Source organism: Taeniopygia guttata, chromosome 3 (assembly GCF_048771995.1).
Source record: "Taeniopygia guttata chromosome 3, bTaeGut7.mat, whole genome shotgun sequence".
Lineage (NCBI taxonomy): Eukaryota > Metazoa > Chordata > Aves > Passeriformes > Estrildidae > Taeniopygia > Taeniopygia guttata.
Genome location: NC_133027.1, coordinates 114,260,231 through 114,287,880, shown reverse-complemented (window position 1 = coordinate 114,287,880; position 27,650 = coordinate 114,260,231). Strand labels below are relative to the sequence as shown.

The 27,650-nt window shown below is 39.8% G+C and overlaps 1 protein-coding gene across 15 annotated transcripts in view; it reads left to right on the top strand.

Moving 5' to 3' along the window:
- Positions 1-27,650, top strand: part of EHBP1 (EH domain binding protein 1) — a 199,395-nt gene that overhangs the window by 69,031 nt on the left and 102,714 nt on the right. For 11 of the 15 annotated variants that reach the window (XM_041714845.2, XM_072927666.1, XM_072927665.1 and 8 more), the window contains exons 6-10: positions 4,760-4,941; positions 6,012-6,151; positions 12,127-12,231; positions 12,935-13,057; positions 21,110-21,362. In XM_041714845.2, the coding sequence (XP_041570779.2) occupies positions 4,760-4,941; positions 6,012-6,151; positions 12,127-12,231; positions 12,935-13,057; positions 21,110-21,362 (803 nt within the window). The remainder of the gene's footprint in view (positions 1-4,759; positions 4,942-6,011; positions 6,152-12,126; positions 12,232-12,934; positions 13,058-21,109; positions 21,363-27,650) is intronic. The other 4 variants (XM_072927669.1, XM_041714846.2, XM_041714844.2 and 1 more) reach the window with 1 other exon arrangement.

Below are 27,650 nucleotides of genomic sequence, written 5' to 3'. Positions count from 1 at the left end.
AGTAATTTAAAATGCTGGGGAGGGAGAGTGTTGGGGACTGCTCCTTGAAAAAACCATGGGGAGGTTTTTGAAGCCTGTGTGCACTCCGTGTCTGTGTGTGCTGGTGGTCCCCAGGCTTTGGCAGAGCCAGGTACAAATGAGAGCTCATCTGAGCCTGGCCCTGCACTCACAGCCTGTGATTCCTGGGGCTCCAGATTGTCTGCAGTTTGTCTTTCTGATGGCACTGCTGAATTGCACTTCTCTTGGTATCTGAGATGACGATGTTTTCAAAGTCTATGCAAACACAAACAGCATGCTTAGAAATTGGGAACTGCCTGAGTTCATTATTACTAATACTCTTCTGTTCAAAAAAGGAATGCAACTTTTATTGACCTACTGACTATTACTTACTCTACATATTTCTTTGTCTGAATTCAGAAATCAAAGTACTCCAGGGTCTTGGGAAGTCTTTCTGTTTTCTATATTCATTTTCATTTTGCTACCTTTGAGTTTGTCTTCCTCTTCCAGATTTTTAATAATTTGCTCAAATTTTTCCTGAACTACCAGGATGCACAAGTGTCAGCTACCCAGTGGGCAGAGTGCAGAGCCAGCCATGTGCTTCATCCTGCTGCTTTGCCAGCTGGGAACAGCTGATACAGCTTGATGTACTGCCCAGATAGGGTTATTTCACCCAAAAAATGGTGAAATGTGTGAGGCATTTTGGGCACTGTGGGGAATAGGAAGAGACCATGAAGGGAAGTGAAGCTGCTTGTGAGAGGTAAGTGTAGAATACAAAAGCAGAAATTCCCCAACACAGGTGAGAAAGATGGAGAAGTATTGCTGTGTGTTTATGTGCAGATTCTCCTCTTCTTAACTGAATTTAAATGATCACTCTGGCAAACAATGTACTTCTAAAATAACATTCAGATTTCTCAGAGCCTTCAGCTGACCCAGCACAGCCATTATTCTGTTAGACAAGATGATAGGCCTTCTGGAGTTTCTGCTAACATACTATGTAGTTATATTTTTAATCATTTATTAAAGATTTCAAGGAGAATGGCACTTTTTTTCCAGTGTGCTGTTTCACTTGATAGAACCATACAGTAACAAACATGAAGCAACAAGAAATGGTTGTTAACCAATGCTCCATGGATCCTCTTATGAGTCCAGCAGTGCCCATTCTAGTCTCAGTAGGATGTTTGAGCTGGAAGACAACATAGAAGTATTTGTATTTTACTGGCACTGTATGTTATCTTCTGTCGTTCTGTGACATTCAGATATTGTAGCTGATTTTATTTGCATAATGCATTGCCTTTCTTAAAAGTAAAGGGTTTCTAAATTGCTCTTTTCTTACAGAATGCACTCCATCTTCACTGTTAAGGGTTGTATTTTGTCACCTCTCTTTATTATTGCATTGGATTGTTTCTCTCCTGTGACTTCAAAATTGACTTTTCATGCCACCCTTTCACAAAACAGGATGTGGCAACCCTGGCAGTCACATGAATGTAAAACACCTGGAGGCATAACAGAGCCTTACACAGTTTAAACTTTGATTATATAGGCAAAAGCAGGAAAGTTGAGCAATTAAAACATTTGCACTCGGATTCCTGCTTGACTTTCCACATGCTCATGTAAGACACAAGTAAATACTCTTTGCCTTTAAATGGATATTATTTATTCAAAAACAAATACCCCTACCAAAGTGGGCTTCTCTTTGGAATAACTCATTCAAGCTCAGCTGTTTCTGTCCACTCTGCTTGTAGGTTTGCTGTCTATTCCATTCTTGGATTATTTTATCCCTGCTAATTTAAGAATTATTTATCCTTCTGCAAGAAAATGTCTCTGTGTTTCTGGGGCAACTCAAATTCTCCTATAGGAAGCATGTAGGTTTTTAGGAAGAAAATGCTACAATCTTTGCAAGAGGTGGTTATTATCACACTCTGACATTTAAAGACAATTTTTTTAGAAGTTGGTTGTGTGTCAGAGTAGAAAACACAATCCATTGTGAAATAGTCATGGACCTATGCAGCTTGAGAATCTTCTTTTAACATGCAAGAAGTTTTTCCCCATGTACTTACGTAGCTAAAACCATGTAAGGCCAAACCTGTAAAGCTTAAAAGGAGAAAACATTGCAAAATTTCTAACAGGCTTCACTTTCTGGAAGAGTAGGAGGACATATTTAAACTTGCATGTGGAGCAAAATAAGACTTGAAATATCAGGCACTGTCTATTTTTGTTTGAGTTTGGGGGTTTTGGTTGGTTTTTTGGTTTTTTTTTTTTTGGTATATTACAAATTTTGACTTTCTTAGGCACTTGGGACTTGGAAAGTCAAGTTCTGTCTTTGCCCCACAAAAATGTTGTGAAATTAATTAATTTCTTAGGAAGACTGAACTCAATTGCCAAGTGTATCTTGTTCTTCACAGCACATCAGGATATGTAGTGATAGGGAAATCTTCCTGCTGGTGGCTGGCTCCTTCCCTTTGTCCTGGCACCCTGCTGCCTGCATTCTCATCTCCCTTTTCCTCTACATCAGCTACCAGCAGAAGATTCCATTAGGAATTGCTGATGATCATCTTCACTGGGAGAATTTTGCCTCTTCCCTATTCACGTCTCTTATTTACTCGCCAATCCAGATTATCTGAAGGTGTAAATGACAAGATGATAATTTGTACAATAAATAGGTATTAAGTGAAAATGTAAATTCACATAATTTTAAAATCCTTCTGCCTTGCTATGTGTGTCTAGCTTTTGCATGCTTGCAAGTTTAATGTTGTGTGCTTTTCTCTTCACTTCAGAGCCACCATTGAACTGGAGATGGGCTTGGCTTATCTTGTTTGCTTTGACTTTTTTTAAAAAATCACTTTGATAAAGACAACATGCACCTGACTTAGCAGATAAGATGGTGTGTTTGTAACCAAAGAAAGTAGCTCTGCCCCCAGGTAGCTCTGATTTTTGGGGTCACTGGAGCATATTGGAGTTCCCTATGAGACCTAGTGGGAGGTCTGTGTGTGGCTCTCCTGACATTGGTGCACGTAACAGGTGAGCCAGCACTGAGAAGGTGTTTGTAGCTACACAAGGAAATAAATCCAGATCTCTGTTGGGCTGGGGATATTCACAGCTGCTGGGAAGTGATTTTGGTAGTCAGACTGAGAGGAGCACGTCAGGATACAGGCATGGTGTGGCTGATGAATGATGCATCTGGAAGGCTACAAGCAAGCACCCACATTCATGATTTGTTCTGAGATCTGTTGATCTTGCTAAGATCAACATCTTACTGTCAACATCAGCTATTCAAAATCCTCCAAGATGAGTTGTCTAAGATCCTGTTGGGTGTAAATGCCTGCACGGGCGCTGCAGTAAACTTTGCACTCTGTATAACGAGTTGTAATGTTGGTTATTCTAAAGGCATGATACAATAACAGATTATTATTGTTCATATCTGTGTAATAATGGAAACTCCCTTTCCATTTTACACATTGTCAGAACCTTGGACCTTAATCTTGCTCTTTGATTGACAACTGCAGCCGGGGAAGGAGCACTCGTATTGTTTGTGAGAGTCGCATCTGTTCAACTTAATTCAGCTGAGAGTATTTGCATATTCTTAAGTATTTCTTCTGAGAGGGCCTAAATCCTTCTCAAGTGTTTGATGCATTTTTGAAATTCATTCATAAGGTATCTACATGCACTAATAGTTCTGTATAATATTGCTGTGCATAATCTGTCAGATAAGGCTAGTTTTTTAAACAAGGTGTTCTTTGGGGATGACATATTACATTCTGACTTATTCTACTGGGCAGAAATGTCAAGTACTTTGAAAAAGGATGCTTGAATGTTTTGATTGAATTAATATTCTTTATTCAACACAAATTGTCTACTGCAGTAAAATGTAGTCTTATTGTGAGAACATTTTTCAAAAGAATTAAAAGCAGGGCTTTTTTGTTTTATTTTTTGTTACTGGAGCTTTTTGACAAAAATCATTCCTTTCCTGATGATGCTGATAATAGATAAAACAAGAGAGTAGATTCTTAGATGCATTTTAGATTAATTTGTCTGAATTGTTAAATCATGAGCAACACTTTTATATTGAAATACAACTTCAGCTTTTCAAATAAAATTTTGACTTTTATCTATTTTGCTCTTTATTCTTTTCTTGCAAAATTTTTATCAGTATTTTTGGAAGTATTGTCAATTTTAGTTTCAGAAACCTTTCACTCTTGATAGTGCATGTACAGCACTAATGAGAAGAACCACTGCTCTGAAAGATATTCAGGTATTATATTTGAGCATGGAACACCGACTAGATGACCTCAAAGCATTATGCAAAGAAATACATGCATGGTCCAAACCCATGTCTTCCACAGGCTGGAAGTTCCAGTCCAGAACTATCCAAGTTTGGACAGAGTGAGTCAAATTTGCTGAGAAAATAAGTGAGAATATATTCCCAGCAGTTTAACTGGATGTGGGCTGTGGATCTACTTCAAGCTTAAGCCATTAAAGAAATCCTAGATCGCATAATAGAATAATGGAACACCACTAATCACAATGGACAACCTTTTTTTTTAGTTGCACTAAGAAAGTGTTCAAAGCTCCACCACCATTAGTGACTGATGTAGTTTAAGAGATGGATTTCTGTCACTCAACAGGGCCATAGTGATTTTTGAGGGTGGGGAAGCAAAAACCCTACAGATTTAATAAGTGCATGTTTTGTTCTGTGCACATGCAGGTTTTGGTGTAACTGCACCTTTTACATACATTAGCTTTGTTTTTCTCTTGCTTTCAGGAATCTCCTTCTGGACGTAGAAAAGCTCTTGCCACCAGCAGCATCAACATGAAGCAATATGCCAGCCCCATGCCTACACAGACAGATGTCAGGTTAAAATTCAAGCCTTTGTCTAAGAAAGTGGTATCTGCCACACTACAGTTCTCCTTATCTTGTATTTTCCTGAGGGAAGGAAAAGCCACGTAAGTTGTTTGTTGGGGTTTTTTTAAAACCAGCTAGCCTGCTATGTGTTGCTTTTCAAAGAATCCTTTGGATAAAGAGCTCTTTTTGTATAGAAAGGTGGAATTTGAGAGCATCCTTCAGCATACCTATCATTCTTGCCATAGTTGCTTTCTTAACTGAGTAAAAGTTGTTTCTTACTCTGATTTCAGCCTTGTGTTCTTCGGAGATAAATGGCTTGTGCTCTACTCTTACAGACATTTAAAATAACAACAGCTTAAAAGTATCTACGGGTCTGAAACGAGTGGGAGTGTGTGTTTATGTGCATGTGTGTGTTCATCCAACAATACCCTTGGCAGATTTCAGGGGAGCCCACTGATATTTCACAAAGAATGCAATGAGGACAAGCAGTTGGAAGGTGAGGGAGGGTGGATTTAGGGTTAAGATTTTGGGTTGAGCACAAGAACATCCTGTGGGAAGAGCTCTTGGGCGCTGATTACCACTCCCCAGACTCACTCACTTGGTTCTAGATTGTAAGTTATTGACAGGCCTTTCAGAGTACCCTGAGCAAGGGGTCTGAAAAAAGCTGCTCCTTGTGAAAGCATTGGTTTCCATTATGTGAAAATAGACACTGCTTTTTTTAAATCTTGTTAATGATTTCAGATCTTTAGAAAAGGGATTTTAATCCTGTAACAGCATCAGGAGTTATGAATGAATGTAGGTATTGCATGCAGCATGTGGGCAGTAGGTCTGGCCAAGCATTTTCATTTTAACCGAAGCAGACCAGGCAAGCATTTGCCAGACTTTCTGGGCTGGTTTAAAATTTTAGGAGGCAATTGTTAATTCTTGATGCAAAGCAGTATTTTTTTACCCTTTACAATTTTGTTAATTGAAAACTTTCCCTTCAGAAATTGATATATATTTATGAGTTGTATTAATTTTGTTTTTTCATTATATTCAAGATCAGATCTGATATCACAAACCTCCCTGAAGAAAACATCAAAATATTTAAAGAATTGTAAAGAATACAGTAATATCAGATGTGGTATTAACAGGCTGCATTTTAATGCCTGGTGTGATGTTTGTTATTTAGGGATGAAGACATGCAAAGCCTGGCTAGTTTGATGAGTATGAAACAAGCTGATATTGGTAACCTAGATGATTTTGAGGAAGACAATGAAGAAGATGAAGAAAACAGAGTGAATCAAGAGGAAAAGGCTGCAAAAATTACAGGTTGGTCTTGCCACAGGCATTGTAAAATATAGTTTCCTGTGCTAATCGTCCCATTTTTTTTATCCTTATGCTATATTTTTATTTCACTTTAAAAAAAATCCTAACAACCAAAACAATATTTAGGATAGCTTGACTGAAGAGGAACCCATCCGTAACTCAACAAAGTTTAATCCTTGTGAATTCAAGAGCACTGATTTGTGTCTGTGTGTCCTGTTTTTGGGAGAGGATGCACTAAGTAGGTAGCATTTTAGGGAAGCAAAGAAGCAGTGTGAGCAGAGGAGCAGGAAAAGCAGGAGGAAAGGGTCAGTGAGCAAGAAGACAAGAGGAGAGGCTCAAGTGAAATAATGAAGAATTATTAGGAGAATAACTGCGAAATGAGTTGTGCCATGGACAGATGCTGAGGTTCTGCTCAATAATATGGCAATTCCAGGCTGCATATTGCTGCCTTTTGGGTGGGGGTGTCTCATGCAAAAGAAACTGGGAGGCTGTTAAAGGACTTTAATGAATTTGATAGTGAAGTTGTTTGAAGTGAGATAGTGTAACCACATTTGAATTGCTGATGAAAGTGCTTAGTGTGTTCAGGATAGCTGAACTAATCGAGGCAAGTCAGATCAGGGTGAGATGATGCTACAGATCAGCGTGTAGTACTGCTCCAGATGGGTTCTGTAGGAACTCTTTGTGTAAAGAATCAGGAAAAGAAAATTAACTTCTGATGCCAGACCTCGTAACTTCCAATGCTCTTTTAAAATGTCAGAAATAAAGGGATCCTTCTCCCAAGTGGGGGAAGAGCATCCCAAATGGAGAAGTGAATTGTCAAATCTGTTCTTGAAAATTCAGAGGAACATTGGTTCAGTGTTATGAAACATTACTTTCATAACTTCTTTTTGAGCTTTCGTTGCAATCAAAAGGTTCAGCCTGAAGCATTTATTACTTAGTTACATTTAGTGTTGTGAAAGGATGCAAATATGTTTTCTGTATGCTTTGCATATTCAATTAAACATTTTTTACCCTGGCCAAATGTCTAGTTATGCTGTATGTGTCTGGCACAAAGCATATTGGAAAGTCTGGAATGAAATATCTGAGAAGCCAAGATAATGTATTCTTGGGCAGAGAGCAGAGATGTACCAGTCTGGTCACACTGAAATTATTCTGCAAGGTTGATTTCTTTCCCAGTGTAACCAGAATAAATCAGATCACAGCATCAAACAAAACCTGACATGTTCACCAGGCCATTGGATAATCACAGAGAAGGCCAAGTGAAGGAGAGGTAATGTTCAGTCTGTAGAAACTCCTGTGCACAAGGGTTTTATTGGGATCTGCCTGGGTACTGCACTCAGGACTGCAGAAAACCCAGATGCAGAAGGACAGCAGGTGGAAAGCATCCCCTCTTGCTTCTCAGCACTTGATTTTGCAGCATTCAACAAGGTTACAAGTGATTGCTAAACAAGCAAAAGCCTGATCTGGGTTAGACTAGGCTGTCTGCTATCATTGGGTATGGAGTGAACATCCCTGGAGATAGGTGGGAAGGGTGAGCTGGCTGATGTGCAGCATAAGCTATTTTAGAGTCATTTCAGCTTTTCCATCTGCTATGGGAAAGGCCAAAATTATCTGTTCAAAACTAACAATACCTCCATGAAAGGCAGAAGTAATAAATACTTCACAATACACAATTTCTGTGCCTTGCTCGGCCTGCTCTGATACTGTTTTCTAGCCATACAAAATGGGAGTATTGGGTTGGGTTCATTTTTGTAAATGAATCGTGATGTGGGGAAGGTCAGCCTCAGACTTTTTCTTCTTATGTTGGTTACAACAGCTGAGTTGGTTTAAGAGCCTGGCCAGCTTTTCCCACCTGTGAGAAGGAGAGGGATGTTGAAGGGAATGAGTGCATGCAATTTCCCAAGCAAATGGGAGAACATAAAACATAGGGCAGTAAATAAACATTAATAAGTAAGATGTAAAGTATCTATTTCAACATGTGCTCAAGATTGATTTCATTGGCAGTTGCAGTGACTCCTGTAATAAATATAATGGGGAAAGCTAGGAGAAGAGCTGAGGAAGCAAGGGAGAAAGAGGTAGGAATCATTGTGGAAAAGCAGGAAAAAATTGAGAAAAAGGGAAATGTAACAAAACTGAAGTAGCAAAGAACTCTTTCAAAAGCAGTGTTCACAGAATACCATGAAGTTAATTGAGGAAGTTACATAACCCTTTTGAAAGCTTGCTGCTACCAACATTTTCTCCTCTTGTGCCGTGCTGGGTGTTGGCAGCTGAGGAGCTGGAATGCCTCACTGACTCAGAGTGCCCCGTGGCAGTCACCTCTGCTTTCCCAGCTGTAAAACAGGGATATACTGCCTGAAACACCTCACAGGAACCAGGGAGCACCACCACACTCAGTGCTGTGATTGGGCTTGCAATGAGTAAAGTGCAAGTAGCAAAGAGGGAGGGAGTGTTCTCCTACTTTTCACTCCAGGTTTGCTCACTGCTGACTTGATGTCTGAAATGTTATTGTTCCCAAGGCACAGCTGCAAGGGGTGCTGCAAGTCTTTTATCAGACACTGTCCCTTTTTGCAGTGTGCAACAATTTCTGTTGGTTTTGTTTGTGGGTTTTTTTTGATTGTGCCCAAGTTGCAGTTTCATGGATGAACATATATATCCAGTGCTGGGAGAACAAGGGAGGTCTGCTGTGTGGGGCTCTAGATGGTGCAGGTGAGTTAGGAAATGCTGCTTCTCTTCCTTGATGGGTTGCCTAACTTGGAGTAGGTATCTGTGCCTCTGTTTCTTCAGCTGTGAAGTAGGTGGTGCAATACTGACTGACCTCAAAAGCGCTGGAATTTGGAGTGGTCAACATGGAACTGACCATGCAGCTGACCAGACTGAAAGATATTTTCCATTCCAAGCGCTGCTTCCACTTGGAGAAGTCTCCCTCCATCTCAGGCTTCCCCCTCTTCCTTCCAGTATTTCTCATTGAAATTCTTCATGTGTTAAAAGCTGTATCTCCTCCATCTGTTCTTTTTTGTTGCCATGAATTAAATTTCAAATATTTAGTTTCTGCACTGTCAATATATATGGATCTAAACCTCCCAGAATTATCCTGTCCTTAGTCTTCAGTGGAACACAAGGCATCTTGTACTTGAAGAAAATATGCCTCACAACTCACAAACAGGGCAGTAATAAATATGTGCTTCTTTTAATGTTTCTATTCCTACTTAGAGCCTCACGCTGGGGTTAAGAGCTGCCTTCTGCTCCATCTGCCTGGGAGCACAGTGGCTGTCCTGGGGCACCACATGGAGTCAGGGAAGTGCCCACGTGCTGCCTGTTGCAGGAATCTGACTCCCAGCATGTTCCAAGAGCAAGCTTTTGGATAACAATATGTGTAACCCTTTTCTGCAATTTGCAAAACCAGACCTCTCCTGACAACTCCTGGTGCATTTACTCTTTTTCTTTGTCAGGATCACCAAATTGCTTGGGAAAAAACCCCAAAAAGCCAAAACTAAACAAAACAAAAACAAACTAACAAACAAAAACCAACCAAAAAAACCCCAAAACACAACAAAAAAAAAAAACCAAAAACCCCAAACACCAAAAAAAATACCCTAAACCAAAAAAAAAGCAAAAAAAAAAACCCCAAAAAATAAAAAACCACCAAGAAAGAGAGAAGAATTTAAAAAAACCCCAAAACCAAACCAGTGATTTATGTGACATACTTGTAGAACAAGCTAATGTATGTTTGTAGATAATGAGATTTATAAAAGATAATATGGGATATAAATCTCCAACCTACCATTTCCATACTCCAAAATATGACATAAACCATTTACTATTGTAATGAGAAACATTGTAGTGCATATGGGTGTTTAGGTTGGCAGATAAGACCAGGTGATTCAGACCACATCAAAGAACTCCCTCTTTTTAAAGCTCTGAACTTAATTTGTTATTTTCCGACAATAAAAACTGAATTATGATTTTTTTTTTCCACATGCTGACATAATACATTGTAAATCATGTCAGCATCTGAGCCTGTTTTTAACTAGTAATTCGTTAGTGCTGCTGTTTTATGAGGTCAGCTCTATTTTATTTGATTACAGAAAGGTATGTTCCATTGTCTTATCTCGAGTCCTAAAAATTCCCAGAAGATAGTATTATAATATGCAGATTTCTCAGGTGTATGTATTGTTTTATACTGAGAAAGCTAAGTTTTGGGACAGTTTTGGTATTATTTTTTAGGATAATAGTCCTGTCTGTTTGAGCTAAAATTAAGAAAGAAAGAATGATTAAGTTAACTGTATGGAGACAGATATAAGTGTAAACCCATGTAAGCAGATTTATGCTTTAAGGTCAAGATCAGTTAGGAGATGCATTACAGAGGAATTCTGCTTGGGGTTTGTCCCTGTCAGCATTTAGGATGTCCAATAGATATTGGCAGAATAGGTAATTTTCCTTGTTAATTTGCAGATTGGTGTGTCTTTGCAAAGCCATTTAAATTTGCCAAAGAAGTTTTTATCCATGTGACAGAAATATGATCAGGTTCTGGTCTGCTTTGGGCTTCAGTTTATTTGTGCTGTCTGTGAAGGCATGAAATCAGGAGGGGTGTCAGTGTGTCAGCTATGAAAAAGCACGAAAAGCCCCCCTGACTAGGAAGTTCTGGGTGGCCATGAGCACCAAGATGAGACAGTCAGGATGCTGCTTAATTTTTGCCTCAGTTCAATATCTTCCTCCTTAAAACTATTTCATTGAATAAAGACAAAATTTTCTTTCCCAAACAAAAGCCAGATGAGAAAAAGTCAAGTTCAAAACAGCAGTAAACTAAAAGTGTTATTGAGATGTGTACACAAGAAATAAAACCTTAAAGAAAATACAAGAATGACTGGCATGAAGCTTTAACTTGGCTGGTGATACCAGAAGGCATCATCCATTTCTTTCACTGGGAAAAGACAGGAGATGAAAAAGGCTGTCGGTGGGGCAGTGACACTCAACAAGCAGGATCATCTCTCCTGCACAGCTTTCTCCTGCCTGTTTGTCATCTGGAAGGATGAGGAAGGCTGTCCCCTCTGCTCAGAAACTCATGCTCAGGTCTCTGAGAGATGCCCCAGGCTCAGTCCCCATTACCAGCAGCTCCATTTGTCACATGCTGTGGATGGGACTGCTCAGGGGGGAGCAGAGAGGAATTTTTCCCCTTGGGCCAGAAGCTACTCAGACCCAATTGTTTTTTTCTTTCTTTCCTTCAAGAATTATGGAGTCATCCTCATCTTGGCTAGAATTAAACGTGTAACACATTTTAAAAATTACTTCTTCATGGTAATTTGGAGGTCTCCACTGTGGATAGGATTTTAACAAACAGCAAGGTGTTACTTATATAGCATGGCAATGAAAGTTCAGGTGATATATACATTCAGTTTGCATTCTTCTGGCACAATACTGATCATGTATTTTAGAACTGTTAAGGTAAATTCAGCTTGTCATAGATCAGAATGTAATGGTGACTAATTGTAAATGTTAAATTATCAGAGTGTGTATATAAATAAAAAAAGAAAAAAATGCATATTGTATATGTTAGTTTGCTGTAACCTTAAGGGTTTGGGAAAGAGATAAATTGTTCTGGGGTTGATTTGTGTTAATTGACAATGTTTTCATATTCAGGTTTTCTTCATGAGCAGGAAAAATCTTTATATCGAGTACATCTGTTTAAATTTTCAACTGATGTGCATAATACTCAGCCTCATAAAACTAACTGTTGTTGCTGACACCATAACCTGGCTAGGTTTTGTTTATGTCTTGTTAACTGGGTTTCATGTTAAATTATCCCTGAAGCACCTACACAGGTACTTTGCTGTAGTTGTAGAATTGTACGGACTCATTCTAAATATGTTCTTTTACCCTCTCTCCTTCGCTCTCTCTCTTTCTGGTAACAGTGTTCGTTCCACTTCTGTTTCATTAAATGCCCTTGCCTTACGTTTGTCTTGACTGGCTTCTATTTACAGAAATTGTAAACCAGTTGAATGCTCTGAGCAGCTTAGATGAAGATCAAGATGACTGCATAAAGCGAGCAAATATGCCTTCAGCTAAATCAGCCAGTTCCTCTGAAGGTCTATGAGCTTTCATCCTTTCTTTCTGTTTCTGATTGTATTTACTGTGACCCATTACCTTTTGACTCCTGCCTGTATTCAGCTGTCAGTTTTATCTCTGTGCTTCCACCCAGCATGACTCTCAGTAATTTGTAGTGCATCCAACAGGTAACAACATGATAGAGAAAGAGCCTGTCTCCGCTACAGCTCCGTTGTCATCTGATAATGAACAAGAAAGAAAAAAAATTACAAAAAAAAAAAAGAGAAGCCACCAGACCCTAAGCTTAAAACATTAGTTGTGTAGTCAGTAATACTTGACCTTTCTAAAGTGACAAAATGTCCTATCTCTGCTTTTATGTGCACGTTACATCCCAAAATTAAAATTTCCTGCCGGTAGTTAGCATGGATGTGAACAATCAAAACCACCGCATTTAGCTTGTTAGATGTTCCACAACATTTATTTAATGAAGGAAAGAGAAGGCTTTTTTAGAAGTTGTTTCTGTTACATAATGTTCTGATCAGCAAATAGAAGTTTCATTCATTTCACTTTTTTTTTCTCCCTTTGTTGATGTACTTACTGGACTGTGTTAACTTAGTTGTGCAGTTCGTGCCATACCCTGGTGCAGTGTTTCGAGGGACTGTTGACATGGGGCTTTTTGAGCTCCAGATAGGTTGGATGAACAGTTTGTCTCTATATTAAAACAATGTTCCAATTTGTTTGTAGAGCTTATCAATAAGCTTAATTTTCTGGATGAAGGGGAGCAAGACCTGGCTGACTCCAGCACGAACCCTTTTGGTGATCCTGACACAGCAGAATTAAATCCATTTGGAGACCCTGATGTAGAAGGTAATGAATTTGTTTTACATAATTCATTGCTACTTGCAAATGCTTTGTGAAACATGATTTTTATTTCTTTAGGGCTATGAGTGAAATTTTTTAATTGATTAAATATAATTATTTCATAATAGCAATGATCCAGTTGCCACTAGAACATAGTTTCATTTTTTGAGTCCCATCCTTTGTATTGAGGCACATTCTGTGTATTTGCCACTGGGGACTACCAGCTGGAGCAGAGACTTTTAGACCTATCAGGTGTGTTACTAGTACTCACCTTATGTGGTATGAATGAGCAACACATTCTGTCAGACAACCCTGCTCCACGTGGGTGATGGTTTATATCATAATTTCCTTCACTGCAATCTTCACTGCATCTCAGCTATTCTTGGTTAGCACTAATCTTCATTATTGCAATTTAATTTTCTTTCTTTTATTCTTCCTTTCTTTTTACTTTTATAGCTTCCTCAGTTAAGCCTTCTGGCATTGTGCCTTGCACCACATGCTAAGTGTTAATCCCCTTTCCAGACTGACATGCCCATTCTTGTTCCATTTGGGTGAGATGTAGAACCCCTGTAAATTTTTTATCTGATAAGATTTCGGCCATAAGGCCAGAGGGGAGCACCAGGACAGCAAACATCTCTGCTGTCCTCAACTCCATGCCCAGATATGCAGGCTCCCATCTGCTGGATGTATCACTTTTAGCTTCCAGCTGCTCAAAAGGCCAGTTCATAGTTAATTCCCAAATCTGAAGCTGTACCCTTTCCTGTTCAAAGCTCCAAGACTTTTCTTCCTACAGAAAATACCAAGTCACTCAAATGGCGATGGAGAAGAGCCACACTGAGCAGGAGCAGACAGGGGATTTCTAAGGTCAGGTCAAAGAGAATGGATTTCCAAGCTGCAGCTTGCCCCTGTGGTCACTCACTCTCATTGGACAAGCTGAATGTTTACTCACAATACAATTTTTCTGCCTTCAGAGTCCACAGGGAATGATGTGGGTGGGGATCAAGTCCTGTCATACCTTGGCTGTGGTGTGACTCACAGCTTGTATTTCTGAAACAGGGACATTGCACTATCTCCTGTATTTGGCAACTGAAGCCATAAAGCCACTAGCCTGAGCACCTTCTCTGTCCTGTAGAGTTGTCAGGTTTCTCTAGAGCTGCAGAAGTGATTTGTTTCAGCTTTGTAGATACCAGTATATATGGATTAGGTTCTGGTGTCCTAATCTTTGCCTTTATTTCCTCTGTCTGTTCCTTGACAGTGATCCCTTAGGATCATGGAAGGAAACAGAGTAAGTGGGAATGGAAACCCTTCTGGTAGTCCATAAATAACTTGCTCTAAAAGGCACAGTCTATATTCCTTTCCTCCTTCTCTGCTTTAGGAGGATCTCCCTTCTCCATGGAGAAAGCTGTACAAGTCCTATCCTACCTAAACTGCTTTTTCCAAAACCAGCTTTTCTTTCCTTTACAGAGAGAACCCATTCTGGACGAAAGCAGTGGGTGTTCTGGCCACAAAATACAGCAACTCTTTCTCATCTTGGGGACAGGGAGAAACACCTGGTGTTGTTTTTTAGTATTGGAGTAGCTTGGTAACTCGTGGCAAGCTCACTGTGAGCAGCCTGCATCCAAGACATCAGCCTGCTTGTGTTCCTAAACCACTCTCAGCCTGTCAGGGCCGTGGTTTTTTCAGTTGATTGTGGTTCTTTGGGTGACATCTGCCTGTACAGTCATTTTCAGTCAGAGGTGTGGATGCTTTTCTGTATCCCTGGGTCTGTTCTGTGTACTTGGACAGTCTCTGTGCTCAGACTCTTGGGTGCCATCTGCAGCTGTGGGCAGCAATGCAGAGTTGTTGGGTGTGTGAATACCAAGTGCTACTCCCCCACCCATCATTGTCATGCAGCAGGCAACATACCATAACAGGACAGTGTCTGGGATAAACAGGGTGTCACTAGATTCCTCCTACTGTGTCATAAGGTGGTTTTAATTTGGGAGGAGTGGGCCTTCTGTAAGATTCACGTGACAGTGTCTTCCTGGAGCACTAAACCAGGCTGGAAGATTGGCTGAAAGAGTGATTCCCAGGCTATCAGACAGAGTTGGACATCTGCTGTGGCATTTTTAAAGCTTTTATATTATGATGAGTGCCTCATGAGGGATTCTTCTTTTTACCTCAGACACCTCTGAGAATCACTGGTTCTTCCACTCCAGACTTGTCTTGTCCCTATAATGGGAACTGGTTTTGTTCCCATCACCTTGCTTGGCCTTCTTGACGTGTGCCTTTCCTCCAGTCCTCTTCCTCCACAGAAAATGGAGGATGGAGGGGTAGAAAAAATGGTGCTGAGACAAATTAGAGAAGATGGTTTTGGTCTTCAGCAACAGCAGGAATCTACTGTGTTTTTCTGTGGCTAATTGGATCAGTGTCTCTACATGGAGGACCACCTAGACATTACCATTTTGGGGAGATTTCCCTTTTGAAATGCAGTTTAAGACTACACAAGATTGTAGCTGTTCTCATCCTATTGCCCAACTGCTGAAGGCTGCCCTGTTAATGTCCCATTATTCACTCATGATTCTTCTATTCTGAGACCTGAGTGGAACTTTTAATGCTGCCATCTCTTTCTAGGAAGCTCTTTGAGACTGTGCCTGCTTGTTTGCTTTTGCATCCTGAAGTGGATGTAACCTTTTTGGTGGCCACCCCAGAAGCTCGAGAGCATGACAGAGGTTCAGGAGTTTAAGGCAGGCTTTCTCCTACAGGCTTAAAGAGTCACATTACATGTTTCACCTGTCTTGTGATCTGCTTAAATCAAGAGATTAACTTTTTATGTGTGCAGGGATGAAGTATTTTTCTGTACACTTACATGTTAGTCTCTTTATCTTTTTATCTGGACAAGGCATAATCTGGAATTTAGACTTTGCGAAAGTTCTGAGTCTTCTGTAGCATTTGTTACTTAATTTCCCCAAGACGTGCAGTGCAGCCAGCTGGAGCCTCTTTTCCTGAGCACTTTGCCATCAGATGTGAGGAGGCATGATTTGCTATTTGGCAGAGATATTCCAAGGCTATTCCTATCAAGCCTGTAACGTGTGTGCTCAGTCACCCAGAGTATGAATATGTATGTATTAACAGTCACTCAAAGAGAAAGGAGGATTACTTGCCAGTAGATACTTGTTTCCTAGACAGATATTTCTTCTGCCTGTTCACAAACCAGCTACTTTCCCTCTATCTTCCTAATCCCATAATCACTTAACCCTGGGAATGTGGGGTGGAGAGAAACTAAAGACGTGAGTGCTTCCAGCACCCGTGCATGCTGTAGGTGTGGTGCGTGGCAGAGGGTCATCAGCAAGCTGGCTCTGGATGCTGCTGGGATTTAAAAAGTCCTCAGTGTCAGTGATTTTACACAATCAGCAGAGTGAATGTGCATATCAACAACTCACCTCAAAAAGGTCTTCAGATGTGTTTCTTGGGTGACATGTCAAATTGAGGCTTATTCCCTCTGTATCTACTAGGTCAACTAGACATTAGAAATCTGGGAAAATCAAAAATAATCTTTTTGAACAGTACATCTCTACAGCTTTATACTAGACAGCCTCTACATGATTGTATGAGAAGTACCTTTTGGATTTTTAGTCACAGTGCAACAGAATTATAAAATCAGTTAATTTCTGTGCAAAATATTTACTTGGGGAAGTCAACATGCGCAACAAATGAGAGTAGAAAAGCACAACACACTTTCATCAATCCAGACATTTGTTTAAAATTTGGTGGGGAATACAAATTTTAAGTTGCATATGACCTAAACAACACACACAAGACATGAGGGTAACTCTTTGCTGGCACCCCTGTCATTTAGACCACCATTTACTTCAGCAATGTATTTCATCACTTTGTGTGTGGACTTCTGAGCTCCCTGCAGCATATTTTACACTGAAAATTAAAAGTGTTACACTGCAGCAGCGAACCCCAGATCCTTCCAGGGTACTCCTACGCACAGAGCCAATTGAGAGGAAAATGGTGCCTCTGTCCCTTCTGTTTCTTCATGAAAAGCGCTGTGTTGTGCAGGTATCAGTGAAAGGATCAGAAAATCACCAGTGGTGGATGGGGATGCCAGCTTTGCTCTGTCTGGAAGCACTGGGCAGTTGCAGCTTTGCTTGGTGCTGTTTGTTGGGTGCTCACGTCCCGTGGTGCCAGGCAGGCAGGCAGAGGCGGAACCGAGCACCTCTCATAGGTGGCTGCTGCTTTCATCCTCTGCCAAGGGGAAAGTGCTATGTGGGATGTTTTGGTGGAGGTTTTGTTTGGTTTGAAGGGATGTGTCCCAATGTGTTTGTGTTACAAAAGGCAAGTGGGTTGGAGGGCAGGGTGATTTCTGGAGATGCTCTGGCTGATTGTGCACTCAGGTAGTGCCAGAATGATTATTATCACAGTCTTTCTCAGTGCAGTTAGGGCAAGTAATATTTCCAGAATCTGGCACAAGAGCAGCTGATGCTTCTACTGTAGTAATACTTCTACCTCTCTTGTTGTCACTCCTACCCCTGTGGCTTTATTACTTAATCATGCAAAATTATTTTGTGTTTGACCCTTAACGTGCCAGACTGCAAGCATCTTTTTCTTTTTTCTTTTTCTTAATTTATATCAGTGGATAGACTGGAGTCCTTGTGGAGCTGTGATGAATGATGTGGGGAAAGCAGGGGACTCCGTGTTGCCTTCTGAATGTAAAAGCAGTTTCAAGAGGGAAATGGAGCCCTTGTAAGCTTGTATGTTTAGCCTGCCAAAGTGCACTTCTCAGCATCATTAGCTCTTTGGGAAAATGAGTCTGTTACGGAAAAGTGACAGGTGACAGTGGGTGTGGCTTTAAGAGCCATGCTGTTGAGTCATCATCATAACAACTTAATTTGTTATGGGGAGTCTTGTTATGACCAACATTTGACACAAAACTTGTTCTAAAGGGTTTCAGAGACCCCATGGGAAAGAACCTATTTAGTTCAGGTTCTTGAGGGAACCCTCTGTCCCTGTGGGAACATTGAAGGAAGCAGAAGTGGGAGGAAAATGGTGTCCTGGATGGCAAGAGTAGAGAGAACGAACGAGTAGCCAAGTTGAGTGGGTTTTAGATGAGCCTCTACAAAATTCTGCCTATAAAAGTATTTTGAGAATGATATTTTTAGAAGCTTTTTTAATTTCAGCCTTTGTGTAGGATTTTATGAAATATTTTCATTAATAACAAGCCGGAGGTGTCTGAGCAGTTATACGTAACACTGTGTGTGTAAGGCCAAACGTAGCTCCTGTTGAGCCAATGAAAAAGAGAAATAATTTTGTCATAGTTAGGGTTACAGCACTTGATCCAGTGTTGAAATAGAAAGAATTGCAAAAACCATTTGCATTGCCCCTTAAAATTTATCAGATTTAAACAAGCATTTAACTCATTGTTTCCAGGAGACATTTAAAGCAAATTAAAAATAAAAACTTACACCATAGTTTTATGAGATTGTTTCCCTGAATGTTTTTAACTTCAGGATATATTACTGACTTACTTTCTTGTGTGTTATCAGAAGGTTTCCCTCAGATATGATAATGTGTATTTATCAGCAGATTCGTGTGCAGGTGCAATGATCCATCATATGGAGTTCCAGAAGCAGCTATTTGTAGTTGTCCACTATCTTGATAAAATATTCTAATATCTGAGCAAAGTTTAAAGTAGTAAAAAGTTTGGTTGAAGCTTTGTCAATAAGCCACACTATTTAAAGAAGGTATTAGTCCTTTTTCTGCGTTCCATTAGTGTTTTTGCTGTTTGTATGGAACTGTCTTCTGAGGACACATCTCCAAAGCACTTCTGCCTGCTCTAGTTCATCAAATCACTAATGTGTGGGTAATATTTGAGTAGTATTATTACAACCATGAGCTTCAAGGCATGGTGTGTACAGTATATACTGTGAATACAGTGAGGGTGAGATTTGACTCCCCTGACTTTAAAAACAGTTTGGACGTGTGCCTGTAAGCTTTGAGTGTCAAGGAGTCAGCTCAGCTGCAAAATACCCACACTGAGGACATCTCAGGGCAAGCAGAGTGAAGTTTGTACTTGCATTGACCACCTGCACTGGACACTAGAATGACCTAAATCTCTATAGAACCACTTTTCCAGTTTAGCTTAAAACAAATGAACAAATACATTTTAGATATTGGGCTCTATTTAAATACATTTAATCTAGAGTACTCTGGGGTATTCTTGCTTGATTTGATCATATTTGTGCTCTTAAGAATTTATGCATTAAATACTTTCTTTTCTCTTGTCAGTTAAGCTATAGGCCTTCAATATTATTTCACTGTGGGTTTCTCTGAAACAGCTTTCTTAAAAGGATATGGGCTTATGGTCACATCACCACATAACCTAGGGTTAATACACATCACCTGCTGTGCAGTCACTACACCTTCTCCCAGGAGAAGTTCCCAGGAGTTTATTTCCTTCTCTTTAGGGAATTCAGTAAATTTATCCCTTCTCTTAAGGGAATTTACTCTGGGGTAGGAGTGAGCACATGCATACAGCTGACATAGTGCAAAGACACCCCCTGATGTTTTCCTGCAGCTGCTGTCTGTGTGTTCATGCTCCAGCATGGGGCTGCCCCACAGGCTGGATCTCTGCAGTCCTGAGAAGAGCTGGAACCTTTCCTGCTCCGAGCCCTTGCCCTGAGCCAGTGACCAGTGCAGTGCACAGAGCTGAAGTCACTACCTGCAGCCAGGGATCCTCTTCTATCCCTAGGAATGGCTCTGGTTCGCCCTGGAAGTTACAGCTGCTCCCACTGCATGGGGCAGGGCTGTCCACACCTTGGGCTGTGCTAATAGCTGGGTTCAGGGTAGAGAACTCACATTTTCTAGCAATTCACCAGGATTAGCAGCGCTGGTACATCATCCATCCAAACTCACCTAAGCACAGTGCTTCCCTTTGTTCACTGTGTGACTAGAGATTTTGTCTTCCCAAATATTTCTTCGGTGAAAAATCCACTTGAAAGTCCATAGTTTTAGTTTTTAGACTCTTGTTACAAATAACTTTGAGTTGCTCTGTTAAACCTTAAAAGTATATTTAGTCCAGTTTAATTACCATACCTCTGAAAAACACACACTTTTCATTAATAATAATGTAGATATGGTTATTGAAAGGTTTTAATGATGCTGCATTGAAGTTCTTATTTGAATAGATTTTGAAAGTACATTACATCCAGTATTGAACAGAGCTGCTGATTATTTGACGATGCAAGAAGAGTAAAATTAACATTACCTGTTTGTAACAAATGTTACAAACAGGTAATGTTAATTTTACTCTTCTTGCATCTGGGGATTACTCTTATTGCTGTCTGGGGATTGGCATTATTCAGTATCCAGAAGCCCTTCAGTGTAGGATAACAGACACTGCAGAAAGGACATGACAGCATGCAGCCTCAGCTTGCCAATAACTTTTTGTTGTACAGCCCAAATAAAAGATGAGTGATTCATCCATCTCTTTAGGGTTAATTTAAATTAGTTTTTACAGTGAGATTATGTATTGTTACCAGGGCCACACGTGTTTTGAAATGTCGTTACTGGTCATACTTAATAGCTGATTTTTAGTTCAGTAATTTTAAGATATTAAAAGGCCACCTACTTACTATCACCATTTTGAAATCCAGTAATACTATAAAATACAGAATGTCTTTTTTAGTTATTAAAAGCTCAAATAAATAATTAGGAACATTTTGTTAGGACACAAATTGGCTAATAGTTTGGGAAAATAATTTTATATTGGTTTTGATGCCGTTTATATGACAAATAAGAAAACTAACAACTGATGTTGAAAGAGCTGTAGTAAGTGAGAAAATGAAGCCTATTCAATCAATATAGTCTAAATTAAAAGACCTTTTGAAAGACCTATTTTGGAATAAATAAGCATGAAAATTCACCTAAGGCTATAACTTTATGTATTGAGAGTTAAGAAGCAGACCTTTTCATATGCCTTGAAAATATAGAGATCTGATAAAATGGTTTCAAATTTTTAATTCGTTAGATCTGTTTAATTTTGTTTGTTTGTTTGTTTTTGTTATTTGGTAGAACTTCACCCTGAAAGAGCTTCATCTTCAAAGCCAGAAGAAAGTTTCCACGTTGACAGTTACAATCCCTTCAAGGGTGAAGATGCCACAGAGTACTTGAACCCATTTGATGAGCCAGATGCCCCACCTGAAGCACCTGGGAGTGTAAGAGATTCTCCTCCACAACCTGCAAAAAGGAAAAACATCAGGCCAGTGGATATGAGCAAATACCTCTATGCAGATACCTCTAGAGCTGAGGAGGAAGAGCTGGATGAGTAAGTATGATTCTCCATCTTTTAGCAGCTTTGCAGGAATTAGTAGTGGCATCCCTGGCTTAATCTTGAGGTGTATTGGGTTGAACCATGGTAATCCTTAATCAGCTCCTTAGGACAGGCTCATCCTCGGGCAGCCCAGCACAGGAAATGCCATACCCCCAGGTCACGCTGATCAGCTGAACAGAAGCAGTGAGGAAACTTTCCTTTGCCCTGTTGATAGCAAATGACTTCACAGGGGACAAGTCTGTGGACCTTTCTGGCACTTCGTGCCCTGACAATTGCAAATGAGCCAGAAATCAAAGGAGCAGAACTTGGGCCTTCCTCTCCTTTTTGCCATTATCTTTACTACATAAAAATCATATTTTTTGCCAATGGTAACAGGGAGTTTGTTTTATCTTGATGCAGTATGTAGAAAGGAAGAGCATTTTGCATAGCCCATTTTTAAGAATCTCATAAACTGAATATATATGGGAAAGATAACACCCTATGCACTTACTTAGGTTGTTTCTTTCAGCATGACCATACATAAAACTTTAATAAATTCACACTGTCTGCCTTTTATGAAGGCAGTTATAGAATAAACAGTATAGAAACTGTCAGGAAGGGAGAACTTTTTGCAATTCCTTGGGAGGTTGGAAGGTACATTCTTAATCCTTGTTTGTGGTCATTAGTCACCAACCACCACTCATGAGACAGTTTATGGTGATTACATCTGAGCAATTTTACAGACAGCAATTCTAATTAACATTTAATTTTACATTACTTAAATGAGATTTATCATGGCATGACATTTGCATTATTTCTATATTAACAGAGGTATGGCATCATCATCTTTCTGTTTCTCTGTCCTAGCTGTGGTCTAGGAAATGGAAGGACTCCCAGGCACTCTAATAGAAACATAAGAAGGGCTCTGCAGAGTTTTTTCCTTTTAAAGCTTTGTAGCCATGGACTTAATGTTTGGTTTGTGAAAAGTAAAAGAAAAAAAAAAAAAAAAGAGCATTGGTAGTGATGGCTCTGCCAGCTCCATTTGTCAGGACAGTGCCTGAACAAACAGCACTGGTTGCTGTGTCTTCAGAGCACAGTGTCACCACACTGACAGCCACACCAGGCATTCCTGGTATTCCCTGGTCACCTGAGTCTGTAGGGAATAAAACTGTGTGTATTTTACACCTACCAAGATATAGGTATAGAGGAGAGCAAAGATTGAGAGGAGCAGAAAGAAAAAAAAAAGCCACATGGATGAGCAAGTGAAGAATTTTCTCTGTTTTCTGTTTATGTTTCCATTTCCACCCGAAGCACATCTGTGCCAAAGGGGCTTGTGGCAGGATTGTAACCCTTCCTTTTCCTGTGTACTGGACTTTAGCCCTTGGTTAACAACAGCCTCCTTCTTGTTTTAATGACTCCATTTGCTTCATTGGGTTTTTTCCCCAAAAGTAAAAATAAATCCCCCATAGGTAGATTCTACTTGACAGCAGGTCTGTATTTTTATGATAAAGCAGTGTCCTGTGGGAAGCTGGAAGGATAAAGAGTCAGTAAACACTTTAAAATCAATTTTTTACATCTTTTGCATAAGTTTTTTATGTCCTGAGCCCCAAAGTAGCCTTCCTCTCCACGTTTTCCTCTGAAGTTACAGGAGCAATACATCATACAAAAAGACCATTTGTTGAGTGCGTTGGGTAGAGGTGTGGCAAGGAGACCCCTTGAATATTTATACTGAAATACTCTGGAGGAATGAGTGTAATGATAAAAGTCCAGTCTAGAAACACAGGACATGTAATATTAGATCACCTCTACAAACACTATTTTGCCTCATCTCATGTCTTTAATTTTAAAATTTTTAAGTAGAAAATGTCACTATTGGACACGAAATGAGTACACAGAACCTTGGTAAGTTCAAAAGAGAAGAAGAGCCAATTTTATTTCTGACCTTGCAATACACAGAATTTAAAAAGTGACAGTGGATTGGAGGATGAAATTGCCACCTCTCCAACCACACTGGTCAAACCAAAAGTCCTTTAGTTCTCTCTTCCCACAAAGAAGAATGCAAAACAATCATTATTTACATGAACAGTGCATGAGAACTCCTGTAGAAATATGTAAAGATTATCAGAAGGCTAAAGAAGTTTTATGAGAACTTTAAAACTTTCAAAATAAGTATAAAAGAAAACACTTTTAAAAATCAGGGCAACATAGAAAGCTTTTGCTAAGCATGGTCTGGTGAGCACCAAAGACAAAATTTTTGCAGGCAGTGCCAGTTGGTGGTTTTTGAGTGCCCTCAGTCATGAAGAATTATGTCCAGATGTGTATTGATTTTACCTACTGTGAATATTGATGTGTTTGTTATCTACATAAGTGGGTAATCTTCTTCCAAGTCTACTGAAATCTAGGTTTCTGTGTCAGTTTGTGGCAGAGAGTTCCACAAGAAAACCAGATCTCTGATGCAATGGTTTCTTCTGTTGATTGTAAATAAATTCCCTTTCCAGTCCCGTACTGTCTCTTCTGCTGGCTTATCAAAACAACAATTAGTAGTATTGGATTTACCTGTCAAACATTTGTTGTCTGTCTCTAGCATGTTCACCTTTCCTTGTCACTTGTCTGAGTGCTAACTTTTTCGATCTCTCTTCATACAGAAGTCTCTTCATCTCCCTAATCATTTCCACCGCCCGTCTCTGGACCCTGTTATTTCTTCTGCTATGTGTCTATTTTAAGATGTGTTGACTTGGCCTGAGCAGTGTATTCAAGACAAAGCTGAACAACTGAGTCATATCATGAGAATAGAAAACTTTGCATGTTCTTTTCAACCTCTCTCATACCATCTTGGTTTTTTTTGGTTTTTAAAAATTCTCTTTTATTTTTGACTACCACTGGTCAAGGGCTGTCTCCAAGTGTCCTTTTGAACCTGTAGGTGGAAGGCATGAAACGGAAGAAATGGAAGGCACCTGAGTTATTGATTATCAGGAAATACAATGTATTTTTACCCCCATGTCTTAAATGTTTAATTTGGGTTCTCTTAATGTACTGCTTGGCATTTTCCTCCTGTATTTTGTGTGGAATGCAGTGTTGTGTCCTGGGAGCAGGGACACACCAGGTAGCACCAGGACCCTTGTCCCACTCTGCTCTGGCAGATCCCTAGTTCTGATTCTGGCCTCGGAGCTTACACGAAGTGCCCCAGGAGCTGAACTCTGACTCCAGTTTTGTAACAGACTCTCACTGTAATCCTGTAAAAGGTACTTGGCCTCAGTGCACCTCTGTGAAAGATTTACCTGGGGTCATTTGCTTCATTGAGATGGATTTGACTAATGTTTGTGAAGAGAACTGGTACTTCATAACACACACCAAGCACAGTCAGGAGCATAAGCATCATGCCTGGCACAGAGGGACTTAGGTGAGCCAGTGCATTTACTCTGCTGCAAAACTGCTCTCAAAACATACTTCCTCTGGCTAAATTCTCATACCTAGCTAAAGATAAGGAACACATTTTCCTTTTGTTAGTTTGGACATTTCACTGACAGTGGAAAATTCAGCTTTTGCCTTTTTGAACTTTATACATTAAAATCCACCTGTTAGTGAAGGATGGCGCGCCTTGTGAAGTTAATTATTTGAAAATAGCACAGCTCACAACTGCTCAATGTATAATGCTTTCAGCTTAGTTCTTCTGATTGGCAATATTGCCTGACCTTTTAGCCCTGCCGTGCTGACAGCTTTGGGTTTCCTCCTCAGTAAAATGTTTATTTTAAATTTTTTTTTTCAGCTAACTGGTAAGACTGATCAAAATAATTTTTAAATTGGTCAGAATAAAACTTGCTTTCCAATATAATTTGGCTCTGTGGCTTCTTATCTCATTTATCATTGTGTGGCTTAGAATTATGCAGTGTGGTTGGCAAGGCTATCGAGTTGCCATCTGCTGAAGTTGCCTGTTGCACAAGAAGCCACAAGCCACCACACTGGCAGTGAGTTTAATGACAGGTATCTGGTTAGGTCTGAATTTTTTTAATTTTGTGGAGGAAAGCCTAGTGTCTCTTTAGACAGATCATTTTATGTGAAGCCATTAAATAACTTCACAGAAGCAGTAAATATGGGGCTGACCTCAGAAAAAAGTGCTTTAATATTTTCTAGCTAAGGCTCTTTTCAACCAGACTTTTCAGATGTTTGATTTCATGTAGAGCCATGTGGAAGCTGGACCAAACTCTGCTACATATATCAGACCCTCATGACTTCAAATGTTATAGTTTATTCAGGAAAGAACCATTTTGGTTGGTTTTTCCCTGTGTAACATTATTTTTCAATAATCTTGCTCAATTTGTGTCAGACCAATTCAGGGTAGTGCGGAGAGGAAGGTAGAAGTTAGCACATGTGCATGTCTGTTCTGTGCATGTACCTGTGTCTGTTTCTGTGCCCAAAACGTGAGGGTTTAGTCTGGCTTTCAAGCAAGTTCTTCTCTAGAGGAAAAAGTCCTTTTAACACTTCCTTCTGGTGGCTACAGAGGGCAAATTTTCAGGATGACACCTGCAGTGCAGGCAGTTCTGGAGCTTAAAAATTCAAAAGATGGTTCTTCCAGACCTGTTTACTCTCATTGATAAGGTGTTGGATTTTTTCTCACACCAAAATAATTTTAACACCTTACAAATACACCTTTCTAATTCAGAGGTATCTAATTCCTGCCAAACATGCTGTGCCTGTTGGCTGCTCCAAAGGCTGGCTTGTGGAACTAAAGAAACACCTTGTGCTGTCCCATAGAATGCATTGTTCTTCAGCCTTTATCTCTTTTATCTTCATTTTCACCTCCCTTTGAACTCTCTGGTGTCTGAAGGCAGCTGAGCTGGGCTGTCAGCTAAATTAGAGCTAACTGCCAGCTGGATGCATTCTCCACTCTAGTCTGAATTCCTCCTTTTCCTGCTGCCTCCCATAGAAAATACCCTTCTGTTTCCATTTAGTTTTGATTGTGCTGGTGGCTTTGCATTGATGGGCAGCAAAGTGGGAACACCTGAAAGTTGTCTTCAGTCAACAAACGAGTTATTTTAGTGTTGGTCTTCCCTTTTGCTTCAGGAGTTGGGTAAGGAGCAGAAGCAGCAGATTCTTAGAAAGATCTGGAGGTTTTATGCCTGATTTTCACTTGTGTGCTTTGGTAAATGTTGCCTTTCAAAAGTAGATTTCTGTGGTGTGGGTTATTAATTGCTTGCTTTTTCTCAGTGAAAACAGGATGACTGTAAATTGCATTAAAATAAAGTCTGAAGTTTGTCTGTGGGACTGAAAGATGTTTTTATACTACAAGTACAAAGGAAGGAGAGAAATTTGATGTGTGCAAGGCAACATCATGGATGTTGCCACCTGGATGAATAGTTGGTTTTTACAGCTGTTATAGTTCTTAAAAATAGTGTGTACTAGCTCCTAACTCTTATCCTGAGAGGGAATTTGTGAGTGGATCTAGCTAGGTAGACTTTTATTTAATGCATTTGTGTTTCCATCCAGAGTTGAATTCTAAGGGACATCACGGGCTGAGGTTATTTGTTGTGGTTGGTTACACTGCATATAATGACTGCATGCAGATAGATTGTTGGGAATCATAGTTTGAGATATCTGATAAATATATCTTGCAGGAGAAAGAGGGACTAGAAAGGAATAAATTAATGTATCCATTTTATAACTAACTGTCCAGTTTTGGACTGCAAAATATGAAAAGCAATTAGTATTAATGAAATAATTCAGTGCAAAAAAGATGCCTGTAAGTATCCTTAGCAGGATACAAAGCTGCTGGCTTTAGTAGGTGTGTATAAGAAGCCATTATTTGATATATTAGTGATTGATTGATATTTGATGTATCAAGCAAATATAAAATTTGGCAGAATTTGGCTGTGGAGGTATTTGCTTTGAGTGGTATAAATGCAGAGTTGGAACATGGACACCTGAGTTAAGGATAATTCTTTGGACTGCATCTACTTGGTGGAAGGTTTTTACTCTGTAACATTGTCAACTAAGGTTTAGTTATAAAAACCACTTTCAAAATAGGCAGATGATGCCTACTGGTGTCTGCAGAGAGACATATGGAAGTCAGATGTGATTTTCTTACTCTGTTCTCCTACCTAAGGAGTGTTCTTAAAATGGTGTGGCACCTGTAAACTACAGAGTTTGAAATACACTTGAGGCTGAATGTGTACCCATGGAGGCCAAATTTCCAAAATTGGGCAGCCTCTGAAGCCCTGTGGAGCATGACTGTACCAGTTCCTGATTCTAATTGTTCTAATCAAGCTGTCTTTATCCTCTTCATTAGAGTGTCAAACACCCAGCAGC